The 13,004-nt window shown below is 40.5% G+C and overlaps 1 protein-coding gene across 2 annotated transcripts; it reads left to right on the top strand.

Moving 5' to 3' along the window:
- Positions 1–1,626, top strand: RPS26 (ribosomal protein S26). 2 transcript variants are annotated; one of them, XM_036918299.2, is made up of 4 exons: positions 1–19; positions 238–415; positions 1,122–1,252; positions 1,525–1,626. In XM_036918299.2, exons 1-4 carry the CDS (start codon positions 17–19, stop codon positions 1,558–1,560), a joined length of 348 nt encoding a protein of 115 aa, XP_036774194.1. In that variant the 5' UTR covers positions 1–16; the 3' UTR covers positions 1,561–1,626. The 2 variants fall into 2 exon arrangements, with proteins under 2 accessions (XP_036774194.1, XP_036774193.1); XM_036918298.2 differs by lacking the exon at positions 1–19 and adding an exon at positions 65–88.
- Positions 1,627–13,004: the final 11,378 nt, after the last annotated feature.

Genomic DNA, 13,004 nt, shown 5'->3' with positions numbered 1-13,004 from the left:
GGGCTTCCGTGCTAGCATGGTGAGTGCGTTCGTTGTCGAGGAACGGTTTCTGGGTTGAGGGCGTTTGGGAGCTTGGGCAATGGTGGAGGTATGCACAGGTAGGCATTACGGGCCTGGAGGGATTTGTGGAAGGAGTAGGCCCTATGGTGCCTTTCTGCCAGCTGCGGGCGCGGGGTTTACGTAGAGGGGCTTGGGAGGTTGGGCCCCACACCTAACAGGATGTTTACCTTGGTGCAGACCAAGAAAAGAAGGAACAATGGTCGTGCTAAAAAGGGCCGTGGCCACGTGCAGCCTATCCGCTGCACTAACTGCGCCCGATGTGTACCCAAGGATAAGGCCATTAAGAAGTTTGTCATTCGAAACATAGTAGAGGCCGCCGCCGTAAGGGACATTTCCGAAGCCAGTGTCTTCGACGGTAAGTGAGCTTCAAGCATGAGTATTTGGGCCCACTCCGTGCTGTACTCGTAGGCGGTTTACGGAGCCGGCCAGGCCGATTCCACCTTCAAGGTTGTTTCCGGTAAAGAAAACGTTTTTAATTGTGGTTGTCGTCTTGATCTTTGAACAGAAGGGAACTTTCAGTGCTAGTGGCCACTCTTCGAGACAGTGTGACTGCGTTAGGGGATGCGATTTCCAAGCACTTAGCTTACTCTATTAACAGCCCTGGCTGTAGACGTAGTCAGAACTCGAATTATTGAACATTTGCGTATCTGTTGTGCGAAGTACAGGTTAATTTGAATGATGTTTCAAGAATGGAGGCAGTCTAGTTTGATCAATGAAGTTGAGCTGCTTTAAAGCAATATGCCGTTTTTCCTAAGAGAAATTAGGTTTCTTAGGCAACAAGGAGGGCCCAGGAGTAGGCACTAGGGCTGGTACTCCGCTGAAGGATTTTTACATATAGGGCGCGCATTTGGCCCCGTGATGACAGGATGGGTCCAAAGGGGAATATTTTTCATTTGTGAAACTGCCAGTGTGTTTAGGTGTGAGAAACTGAAGTTTAGGTAACAGTTGCTTTGGGGGTGAAATTTTGTAGGTTTGCTAGGCAGTAAGTAGATTTACTTTTGACTGAATAAGGATGGTGCAAGTTGGGTATACAAAACCTGATATTTTGCTTCTGTTCTTAGCTTACGTGCTCCCTAAGCTGTATGTAAAACTGCATTACTGTGTGAGCTGTGCCATTCACAGCAAGGTAGTCAGGAATCGATCTCGTGAGGCAAGGAAGGACCGAACGCCCCCACCCCGATTTAGGCCTGCGGTAAGTATCCTTAAAGGGATGTGCAAGCCAGAGGGGTGATGGACAAAAGATGTGGGGCCTACACCTGAAACATGCTTAGAGGCAGTTCAGAAACTTGTTAGCATCAGTTTCAGATGGAGTAGTGTAGTCTCCTTCCACATCTACCAGTTCTTCGTATGTTTATGGCCCAGATGCATTGTTAGTCTTGGGAGGGTAGTATTCTTAAAAGAGTAATTTGTGGGGGGAGCCTTCGGTTGGTTGTTTTTATTTACTCTGGTTCCTTCATCTTTCAGGGTGCTGCCCCACGACCTCCACCAAAGCCCATGTAAGGAGCAAAGTCCTTACAGACTGAAGAAAAATTGTTCTCTGGAAAAAAGTAAAAATAAAATGGAAATTATATAGCATGTTGAGTGTATCTGTTGGTAGGTTGAGTGGGGATTGTGTATGTCTTAGGAACTGTAATTGCTTTTTCTAATCATTCAAGTGTGGGATACCTCATGTTTTTTTCATGGAGAAAACTTATCTGTGAATGTTAAGCCTTAACTCAGCTTTCTTTGGAACTTCAGAGTTTTGGCCTCCCCAATTACATGACTATGTGGGGAGGGAGGGGTTTGAGCATTAGTGAGGGAGAGCAACTAGGAGGGTAAAAGGTGTTGAGTGAGGAACACATCAGGAAGTGACTTAGACTGAGGTGTGTACCTTTTAGACTTGCACTTAGACACAGACTTTAGTGCATGACTTAGGTATCATTTAAAGAATCTATATCCATGTCCCTGACTTGATAAAATTAACCTGCCTACCTTGGCATGAGTCCACTGGTATTCTTGAAAACAGCCCCATGAGAAGAAAGTGTAGAGAAAGACTGCTTATTTCATCTGAGTGACTGGTGTGTGTGTGGGGGGGTTGTTTTTCTAAATAAACTAAACCAGTAACTTGGAGGTTTTGATTGAAGTGTAGTTGGCCCTTGAACAACAAAGATTTGAACTACATGGGTGTGTTTGTCTATGGAGTTTTTAAATAAGCATATCAAAAATTTCTGGGTATTTGTGACAATTTGAAAAAAAATAGCCTAGGAATACTGAAAAATTTAAAAGGTCACAAATACATAAGACTTGTAGATGTTAGTCGTAACTACTGTAAAATGAAGAGTACACTGTCCAGTTTTTTATAGTCAAAAGTTAGAAGCAGGTTTCTTAACTGTATTGGAGATAAGTGCTCCTAACTCCCACCTCATTGTTAACCGATCAGCTGTATGCTGAGAAACATCTTTGCAAATGTCTTTATTCAAAGGGTTATGATAGCATGGAATGGGTGGAGTATTTCAGAGGTGGTCCTGTAAATTAGGGAATACTTGGGGGAAAAAAACATGGAAACTTTTTCATAGTCAACTTACCAGTGCATGTGCTGGAACAGCTGTGGCAAACCCTGAATTTTTCAGAATACTGAATGTAGGCAAGAGTGTCTTATCTTTTGAGGAGGCCTGTTGGACTTATTCTATGCCCCTTTCTTCCTCTGTACCATGGGTACACATTGGGTAGAAGAAAAAGGCCTGATCCAAAAATCAACACAACCTGGTGGTCCCAAATCTCAGCTTAGTAAAAGGTAGAAGATAGTAAATCAAGACAATATACCTGCTCCAAGATCTCTTGAAGTAATTGTAGGTACAGCCTATTTTCAAAAGGTGGATCTCAACAGGCTCTCCTATGAGATCAATGACTGATTTGCATGTTTGCATGTGAAGTACAATCCTGTCTCCAGGTGTCCTACATTGAAGAGCCTATTACTACAAAGAATTGGCTTAGCAGTTTTCCTATTTGAAGGTGACCTCAAACTGGAGTTCCAGAGGTAACTCACCAAAAGGCTTTCCATGTTTCCATGTGCTTGAGGCTGTAAACCCCAACTCACTTCCCAGCCCAACACCAGTTGGAAAGGAATCAAACCATGTCTTGTCTGATGGGCAACCAGGATATCCAGTTTTTCCATCTATGGGAAAATTTTTTTTATTAAGGTGTCATTGATACACACTCTTAAGGTTTCACAAGAAAAACAATGTGGTTACTACATTAACCCTTACTGTCAAGTCCCCCCCCTCATACCCCATTGCAGTCACTGTCCATCAGTGTAGTAAGATGACACAAGAGTCCCTATTTGTCTTCGAGCTACACTGTCTTCCCCGTGACCTCACATACACAATGCACTAATCATGATACCCCACAATCCCCTTCTCCCTCCCTCTCCACCCGCTCTCCCACACCTGTCCTCTTTAGTAACCACTAGTCCCTTGGAGTCAGTGAGTCTGCTGCTACTTTGTTCATTCAGTTTTGCTTAGTTGTTAAACTCCACAAATGAGGGAAATCATTTGGTATTTGTCTTTCCCTGCCTGACATTTCACTGAGCATAATACCCTCCAGCTCCATCTATGTTGCAAATGGTAGGATTTGTTTCTTATGGCTGAATAGTATTTCACTGTGTGTATGTACCACATCTTTATCCATTCATCTACTGATGGATACTTCCATATCTTGGCTTTTGTTGTAAATAGTGCTGTGATAAACATAGGGGTGCATATTGTCTTTTTGAATCTGAGAAGTTGTTTTCTTAGGGTAAATTCCTAGGAGTGGAATTCCTGGGTCAAAAGGTATTTCTATTTTTAGTTTTTTGAGGAACCTCCATATTGCTTTCCACAATGGTTGAACTAGTTTACATTCTGACCAGCAGTGTAGGACGGTTCCCCTTTCTCCGCATCCTCGCCAGCATTTGTTGTTCCTAGTCTTTTCTATGTTGGCCATCCTAACGGGTGTGAGGTAATATCTCATTGTGGTTTTAATTTGCATTTCCCTGATAATTAGCGATGTGGAGCATCTTTTCATGTACCTGTTGGCCATCTGAATCTCTTTGGAGAAGTATCTGTTCACATCCTCCACCCATTTTTTTTTTTTGTATTCCAATCCTTTTTTATTGAAGTATAGTTGATATAAATCTTTTATTGGTTTCAAGTATACAACACAGTGATTCAACTGTTACACACCTTATTAAATCCTGAGATTAAGCTTTTTAAAAATTTTATCATTAATCTACAATTACATGAAGAACATTATGTTTACTAGGCTCCCCCCTTCACCAAGTCCCCCCCCACACACCCCATTACAGTCACTGTCCATCAACATAGTAAAATGACGTAGAATCACTACTTGTCTTCACTGCCTCCACCCATTTTTTAATTGGGTTATTTGCTTTTTAGGTGTTCAGGTGTGAGTTCTTTATATATTTTGGATGTTAACCCCTTGTCAGGTATGTCATTTACAAAGATATTCTCCCATACTGTAGGATGCCTTTTTGTTTTGCTGATGGTGTCCTTTGCTGTACTTTTTAGCTTTTTAGCTTGATGTAGTCCCATTTGTTCATTTTTGCTTTTGTTTCCATTGCCTGAGGAGATGCATTCAGGAAAAAGTTGCTCATGTTTATCTTGAAGAGATTTTTGCCTATGTTTTCTTCTAAGACTTTTATGGTTTCGTGACTTACATTCAGGTCTTTGATCCATTTTGAGTTTACTTTTGCATATGGGAATAGACAATAATCCAGTTTCATTCTCTTGCATGTAGCTGTCCAGTTTTGCCAACACCAGTTGCTGAAGAGGCTGTCATTTCCCCGTTGTATATCCATGGCTCCTTTATTGTATATTAGTTGATCATATATGCTTGGGTTTATATCTGGGCTCTCTAGTCTGTTCCATTGGTCTATGGGTCTGTTCTTGTACCAAATTGTCTCAATTGCTGTGGCCTTGTAGTAGAGTTTGAAGTCGGGGAGCGTAATCCCCCCACTTTATTCTTCCTTCTCAGGATTGCTTTGGCTATTCAGAGTCTTGTGGTTCCATATGAATTTTATAACTATTTGCTCTAGTTCATTGAAGAATGCTGTTGGTATTTTGATAGGGATTGTATTGAATCTGTAGATTGCTTTAGGCAGGATGGCCATTTTGACAATACTAATCCTTCCTATCCATAAGAACAGGATGTGTTTCCATTTATTGGTATTTTCTTTAATTTCTCTCATGAGAGTCTCATAGTTTTCAGAGTATAGGCCTTTCACTTCCGTGGTTAGCTTTATTCTTAATATTCCTCTTTTGGCTGAGGCCTCCCTCAGAGTCCTGGGGACTGCAGACCTGCTGCACCAAGGCTCAAGGGACTCAGAGAAAATCAGCAGCCTGGCATTATACAGGAGAGAAGATACAACAGTTAAAATCTAACAGAAACATTTCCCAGGGCTACTGGTGGCCTCTGGGGGAGGACTGAGTTTAAACAAAGTCCCTACTAGGCTGGTGTCCTCTGTTAAAGTCCACTGCCTCTGCCCTGCCGCTCAGACCCACTGGTGGGTTTGCCCTGGCCCATGAGGGCCTTAGAGAAGGGGTCTAGGGACAACTCCTGAGTCAGGCAGGAATGAGCTATTTCAGCAGTGTCTTCTTATAGATGGAGCTGCTGAAGATGCTTCCAGGAGAGAGGTTTTGCAAGCCTGCAGGTAGACACATTCTTCTCTGGGCTTTGCTTCTATTTATCTCCTGTCACCAGGAGATCACAGACACATGAACGGAAATTTGCAGCTCCACAAGATGGCGAGATGGAAGCCTGTCAGGAACACAGTGTGGGCATATATTTACAGACTTTCTGGAGGAGTAGTGGAGAGAGACAGGAGCAGCTAAGGCAACTAGGAGACAATAGGGGCTCCTCAGAGGAGAGGGTGTTTCCGGCAGAGGTGTAGGGGACAGATGCCACCCTTCCCTTTCTGGAAGGGGTGAGGAGTTTTGTTTAGTGCCGAATGCAGCGAACTGGAGAAGTCATGGGAAGTGAGGTCAGAGAGTAGTCACTCCCTACAGAAAGTTTCTTTTATTTTTAAAAGAGTCACTGAACACTTTTTTGGAAAAGTTATACATTAATAAGGTAAAAAAATTACAAGGTACAAAAGGGATTACAGGGAAAGTTCTCTTCCACCTCTGTCTTCTAACCACTCAGCTCCCCTCTCTGGAAGGACTAAATATCACATTATTAATTTCTTGTGAATCCTTCCAGAAATGGAGATGATCTATGAATTAGTAGATAACATTCACACAGCACATTTTCATGCATGTATGTGTGTGTGTGTACATATATATATATATATACATATATATATACACATTTCCCTTTCTTTACCCAAATGGTAGTGCTCTGTACATACTCTTCTGTTGGGTTTAGTAGATGCTGCCAGAAGGTTTTCCAAAGTGACTACCCCAATTTATGCTTCGATCAGTCATATTTGGTATTATATTATGTAGCTTTTATTTGTTCATTCATTTATTCATATTATTGACTCAAATTTTCTATTATATTCAATGGGTTGTAACCTAATATCCTCTTTATTTACAGTATCATTGAGGTATAATTATGTATAATAAAGTATACACATTTACAGCATACAACCAAGTGAGTTTTGATACATGTCTACATCTGTGAAACCATCACCACTATCAAGATAATGAACATGTCTATCAACCATGAAAGTCTCCTTGAACCTCTTTGTAATCTATTCTTTCTCTTCCATCCCCATCCTCAGGTAACCATTGGTCTGCTCTCTATCACTACAGGTTAATTTGCATCTTCTAAATTTTTTAAAGTATTTTTTTATTGAAGTAGAATTGATATACAATATTATATTGGTTTCAAGTATACAACATAGTGATTCAGCAGTTATCTACATTATTAAATACACCAACTAGTGTAGTTACTATCAACATAGAAAGATGTTACAAAATTACTATGTTCTCTATGCAATACTTTTAACCCTGTGACTCATTTATATTATTGACATTTTGTGCCTCTTTATCCCCTTCACATATTTCATGCTCCAGCCCCTTCCCCTCCCCCATGGTAACCACCAGTCACTTCTTAGTTTCTAGGAGTCTACTGCTGTTTTGTTCATTTTGCTTAGGTGTTTCACATCCTTGGTTAGGTTCATTCCTAGGTATTTTATTCTTTCTGATGCAATTGTGAATGGAATTGTTTTCCTGATTTCTCTTTCTGCTAATTCATAGTGTATAGGAATGCAACAGATTTCTGTGTATTAATTTTATGTCCTGCAACTTGGCTGAATTCAGATATTAGTTTTAGTAGTTTTGGGGTGGATTCTTTAGGGTTTTTCATGTACAATATCATGTCATCTGCAAACAGTGACAGTTTGGCTTCTTCCTTACCAATCTGGATGCGTTTTATTTCTTTGTGTTGTCTGATTGCTGTGGCTAGGACCTCCAGTAGTATGTTGAATAAAAATGGGGAGAGCGGGCATCCCTGTCTTGTTCCTGATCTTAGGGGAAAAGCTTTCAGCTTCTCACTGTTAAGTATAATGTTGGCTGTGGGTTTATCATGTATGGTCTTTATTATGTTGAGGTACTTGCCCTCTATACCCATTTTGTTGAGAGTTTTTATCATGAATGGATGTTGAACTTTGTCGAATGCTTTTTCAGCATCTATGGAGATGATCATGTGGTTTTTGTCTTTCTTTTTGTTGATGTGGTGGATGATGTTGATGGACTTTCGAATGTTGTACCAGCCTTGCATCCCTGGGATGAATCCCACTTGATCATGGTGTATGATCCTCTTGATGTATTTTTTAATTCGGTTTGCTAATATTTTGTTGAGTATTTTTGCATCTATGTTCATCAGGGATATTGGTCTGTAGTTTTCTTTTTTTGTTGTATCTTTGCCTGGTTTTGATATTAGAGTGATGCTGGCTTCATAGAATGAGTTTGGAAGTATTCCCTCCTCTTCTATTTTTTGGAAAACTTTAAGGAGAATGGGTAAGTATATCTTCTCTAAATGTCTGACAAAATTCTGCGGTGAATCCATCTGGTATGGGTACTTTGTTTTTGGGTAGATTTTGATTGCTAATTCAATTTAATTGCTGGTAATTGGTCTGTTTAGATTTTGTTTCTTTCTGGGTCAGCCTGGAAGGTTGTATTTTTCTAGAAAGTTGTCCATTTCTCCTAGGTTATCCAGTTTATTGGCATATACTTTTTCATAGTATTCGCTAATAATTCTATTTCTATGGTGTCCATTATGATTTTTCCTTTCTCATTTCTGATTCTGTTTAAGTGTGTAGATTCTCTTTTTCTCTTAATAAGTCTGGGTAGGGGTTTATCTATTTTGTTTATTTTCTCAAAGAACTAGCTCTTGGTTTCGTTGATTTTTTTCTATTGTTTTATTCTTCTCAATTTTATTTATTTATTCTCTAATCTTTATTATGTCCCTCCTTCTGCTGACTTTGGGCCTCATTTGTTCTTCCTTTTCCAATTTCAATAATTGTGACTTTCGACTGTTCATTTGGGATTGTTCTTCCTTCTTTAAATAGGCCTGGATTGCTGTATACTTTCTTCTTAGAACTGCCTTCGCTGCATCCCACAGAAGTTGGGGCATTGTGCTATTGTTTTCATTTGTCTCCATATATTGCTTGATCTCTGTTTTTGTTTGGTCATTGATCCACTGATTATTTAGAAGCATGTTGTTAAGCCTCCATGTGTTTGTGGACTTTTTTGTTTTCTTTGTGAAATTTACTTCTAGTTTCATACCTTTGTAGTCTGAGAAGCTGGTTGGTACAATTTCAATCCTTTTGAATTTACTGAGGCTCTTTCTGTGGCCCAGTATATGATCTAGTCTTGAAAAAGTTCCATGTGCACTTGAGAAGAATGTGTATCCTGTTACTTTTGGATGGAGTGTTCTGTAGGTGTCTATTAGGTCCATCTGTTATAATATGTTGTTCAGTGCCTCTGTGTCCTTACTTATTTTCTGTCTGGTAGATTTGTCCGTTGGAGTGAGTGGTGTGTTGAAGTCTCCTAAAATGAATGCATTGCATTCTGTTTCCCCCTTTAATTCTGTTAGTATTTGTTTCACATATGTTGGTTCTCCTGTATTGGGTGCATATATATTTAGAATGGTTATATCCTCTTGTTGGACTGACCCCTTTATCATTATGTAATGTTCTTCTTTGTCCCTTGTTACTTTCTTTGTTTTGAAGTCTATTTTGTCTGATACAAGTACTGCAACTCCTGCTTTTTTCTCCCTATTAGTTGCATTAAATATCTTTTTCCATTCCTTTTCTTTCAGTCTGTGTATGTCTTTGGGTTTGAAGTGAGTCTCTTCTAAGCAGCATGTATATGGGTCTTGTTTTTTTATCCATTCAGTAACTCTATGTCTTTTGATTGGTGCATTCAAACCATTTACATTTAGGGTGATTATTGATAGGTATGTACTTATTGCCATTGCAGGCTTTAGATTCATGGTTACCAAAGGTTCAAAGGTAATTCCCTTACTATCTAGCAGTCAAATTTAACTCACTTAGTATGCTATTACAAACACAACCTAAAGGTTCTTTTTTTTTCCTCCTCCATTCTTTATATATTAGGTATCATATTCTGTACTCTTTTTCTATCCCTTGATTGACTTTGGGAGTAGTTGATTTGATTTTGCATCTGCTTAGTAATTAATTGTTCTACATTTTTTACTGTGGTTTTATTTCCCCTGGTGACAGCTATTCAGCCTTAGGGACACTTCTATCTATAGCAGTTCCTCCAAAATACACTGTAGAGATGATTTGTGGGAGGTAAATTCTCTTCTTTTGCTTATCTGAAAATTGTTTAATCCCTCTTTCAAATTTAAATAATAATTTTCCCAAATAGAGTATTCTCGGTTTGAGGCCCTTCTATTTAATTTTATTAAATATATCATGCCACTTCTGACCTGTAAGGTTTCTTTTGGGAAGTCTGAAGATAGCCTGATGGGTTTTCCTTTGTATGTGATGTTTTCCTCTGTATGGCTGCCTTTAATGGTCTGTCCTTATCCTTGATATTTGCCATTTTAATTATTATATATCTTCGTGTTGTCTTCCTTGGGTCCCTTGTGTTGCGAGATCTGTGCACCTCCATGGCCTGAGAGACTCTCCTTCCCCAGTTTGGGGGAGTTTTCAGCAATTATCTCCTCAAGGACACTTTCTAACCCTTTTTCTCTCTTCTTCTTCTTCTGGTACCCCTATAATGCAAATATTGTCCTGTTTGGATTGGTCACACAGTTCTCTCAATATTCTTTCATTCCTAGAGATCCTTTTTTCTCTCTGTGCTTCAGCTTCTTTGTATTCCTCTTCTCTAATTTCTGTTCCATTTACTGTCTCTTCTACTACATCGAATCTGCTTTTAAATCCCTTTATTATATGTTTCATTTCAGATATGGAATTTCTTAATGATTTGAATCTCCATCCTAAATTCATCCCTGAGTTCTTGAATATTTTTCTATACCTCCATGAGCATGTTTATGATTTTTATTTTGAACTCTCTTTGAGGAAGATTGGTAAATTCAGTTTCACTTGGTCCTTTTTCTGGTGTTTATGAGATTTGGGTTTGAACTAGGTTCCTTTGACATTTCATATTTGTATGTGGCGCCCTCTACTGCCCAGAAGCTCTAGTTTCTGGAGCTTCTCAGCCCATGGAGTGATACTGGGAGTTGCAGGGGAGCAGCGCTGGTGCCTGGGGGAAGGAAAGAGCTGTTTCCTGCTTCCTGGCTGCAGTACCTGTCTCCACTGTCAAAACCAGTGGGCCGAACAGACAGATGTAAGCCTCTGTGCTTTGCGTTTGTAGCTGCTGTGGGTGGTGCCTCCCTCTGGCTGACCTGACGTCGGGGCAGGGATTGCTGGTTTGCAAGCCGGTGCCGGCAGGCCAAGAGGAAGGTTCAGCAGGCTGCGTATCACAGTGGGGGGCCTCAGAGCTGAGTAGCCAGCCAGGGGGATGGAGTGTGTGAAGCTCCTGAAAGTTCCCAACCCACTGGGTAGAGTATACCCAGACAACCTTGTCCACCTATCCCTTCTCCTGAGCAGCAAGCTCCATGCAATCCCCACCCCTTCAGCAGCCCTTTCACTGCTCGGAAGCCTCTCAGACTGCCGCCTTTCCCTTGTCCCAGAGCAGCCAGATGTAGATCCCTGTCCTCCACAAACAGATGGAATCTCAGTCTCACCAAGTATTCCCCCTATCTTAGCTTTGCAACCCCACTAATCTCCAGTGTACCATTCAATGTAGGTTTGTGTTCCCAAAGCAGATCTCCAGGGCTGGGTGTTCAGCAGTCCTAGGCTTCCACCCTCCCCTCACTCCATTTCTCTTCCTCGCGCTGGTGAACTGGGGTTGGGGAAGGGCTTGGGTCCTGCCGGATCAAGGCTTTGGTACATTACCCTTTTCATGAGGTCTGCTTTGTCCTCCAAGTGTATGCAGTCTAGCACAACCTTCTTTCCTGTTGCTCTTTTAGGATTAGTTGTATTACCTCTGTTTTCATATTATATGTGGTTGTGGGAGGAGTTCTCTGTCTTACCTCTCATGCCGCCATCTTTAATCTCCCAGCTGATCTTAAAATCCACCTATGGGAAATTCAACCTGCTATATAGGCATCCCTTACCTACCTCCAAAAAAGAAAGCCATGTCAGCTTGAGGTTCTCCAGATACTTGGGACAGAAAAATCAGCCTGGTCTTAAGCTATTGTGGATTGGGTCCCAGTAGCTGATCACAAAAAAGGTGGTATAGTCCCGTAAACTCCACCTCTCAGCCCTTCCCAATTTGAGTGGACTTTGATGGGATGGGCTTTGCAGTCTCACCAGCTCCCTAACATTTCTGATGTGTACCTCCGACTCCATGTGTGAAGGACACTCAAGCCAGCAGAGGCCTCTAGGTTCTTTCAGGCATTAGTCCAGTGTCAATCTTGTGAGGTTACTGGGTTTAAAGTCAACATCTTTAGTTGCTAGGGTTCTGGACTGCTCTTTCCCTCAACCCCAAATCCTGGATTTTCATTATTCTTTGCCTACTTCTCCATAATTTAGCTTGTATGAGAAAAAGATTACTGCCTATCACAGTACTTTGGTTAATGCCATGCTCCTTCAGATTTTATATGCATTTAGCTTATTTATTCTTTCAGTAGCTATTAGGTATAGAGGCATTTAGCTAAGTCCAAGTGAGCTACGGAAAAGTGCTCTGGGTCTAAGTCCTTTATGTGAAATTCTTGAGACCTTATCTGCTTTGGGATTGATTTTTTTCTTTTAGAACGGTAATACAGAGCATATGCTATTTAACTTATAACATCCTCAAAGGGATCTGGATGTGCACCCAGGATAAAACACATTAGTATTTCCTGAAGCAAAACAGAATAGTCATGGTACATGGAAGAAATAAAGGCTATGGATTACCTAACAGGAATTTCATGTCAGATTTTGCTACCATATGAGTTCCAAAACTCTTGGTTTTAGAGCTGTTTCACTTTTTAAATTGTAGATGAGGGATTATGTATCTGTGGTACACAAAATTAGAGATGACAGGTCCAGATCATGTGGGGCCTGGTAGGCCCTCTCAAAGACTGAACTTCACTCAGTGTGATAGCAAACAATGAGATACTGCTTCGTGCCCACTAGGGTGGCTATAATAAAAAAGGCAGATAATAACTGTGCTGATGAGGTTGGAACCTTTGCTGGTGGGAATGTAAAATGGTACAGTCACTTTGGAAAACAATCTGGAAGTTCCTCAAAAAATTAAACATAGTTACCGTGTGATTCCCCTCCTAGATATATATTCAAGAGAACTGAAAACATACAGAAAAACTTGTGCATTAATTTTCATAGCAGCATTATTCATAATAGCCAGAAAAGTAGAAACACAAATGTCCATAAGTTGGTGAATGGATATATAAAACTGATCTATCCACACAGTAGAATATTAATTTGGCAA

Source organism: Manis pentadactyla, chromosome 9, assembly GCF_030020395.1.
Source record: "Manis pentadactyla isolate mManPen7 chromosome 9, mManPen7.hap1, whole genome shotgun sequence".
Lineage (NCBI taxonomy): Eukaryota > Metazoa > Chordata > Mammalia > Pholidota > Manidae > Manis > Manis pentadactyla.
This window is presented reverse-complemented; position numbering and strand designations above follow the sequence as displayed.

Bases quoted from the DNA above. Each gene is read 5' to 3' on its own strand.
- RPS26 (XM_036918298.2), top strand. The intron at 416-1,121 runs GTAAGTGAGCTT...TTCTGTTCTTAG, and splicing joins CGAAGCCAGTGTCTTCGACG to CTTACGTGCTCCCTAAGCTG. The intron at 1,253-1,524 runs GTAAGTATCCTT...TTCATCTTTCAG, and splicing joins CACCCCGATTTAGGCCTGCG to GGTGCTGCCCCACGACCTCC.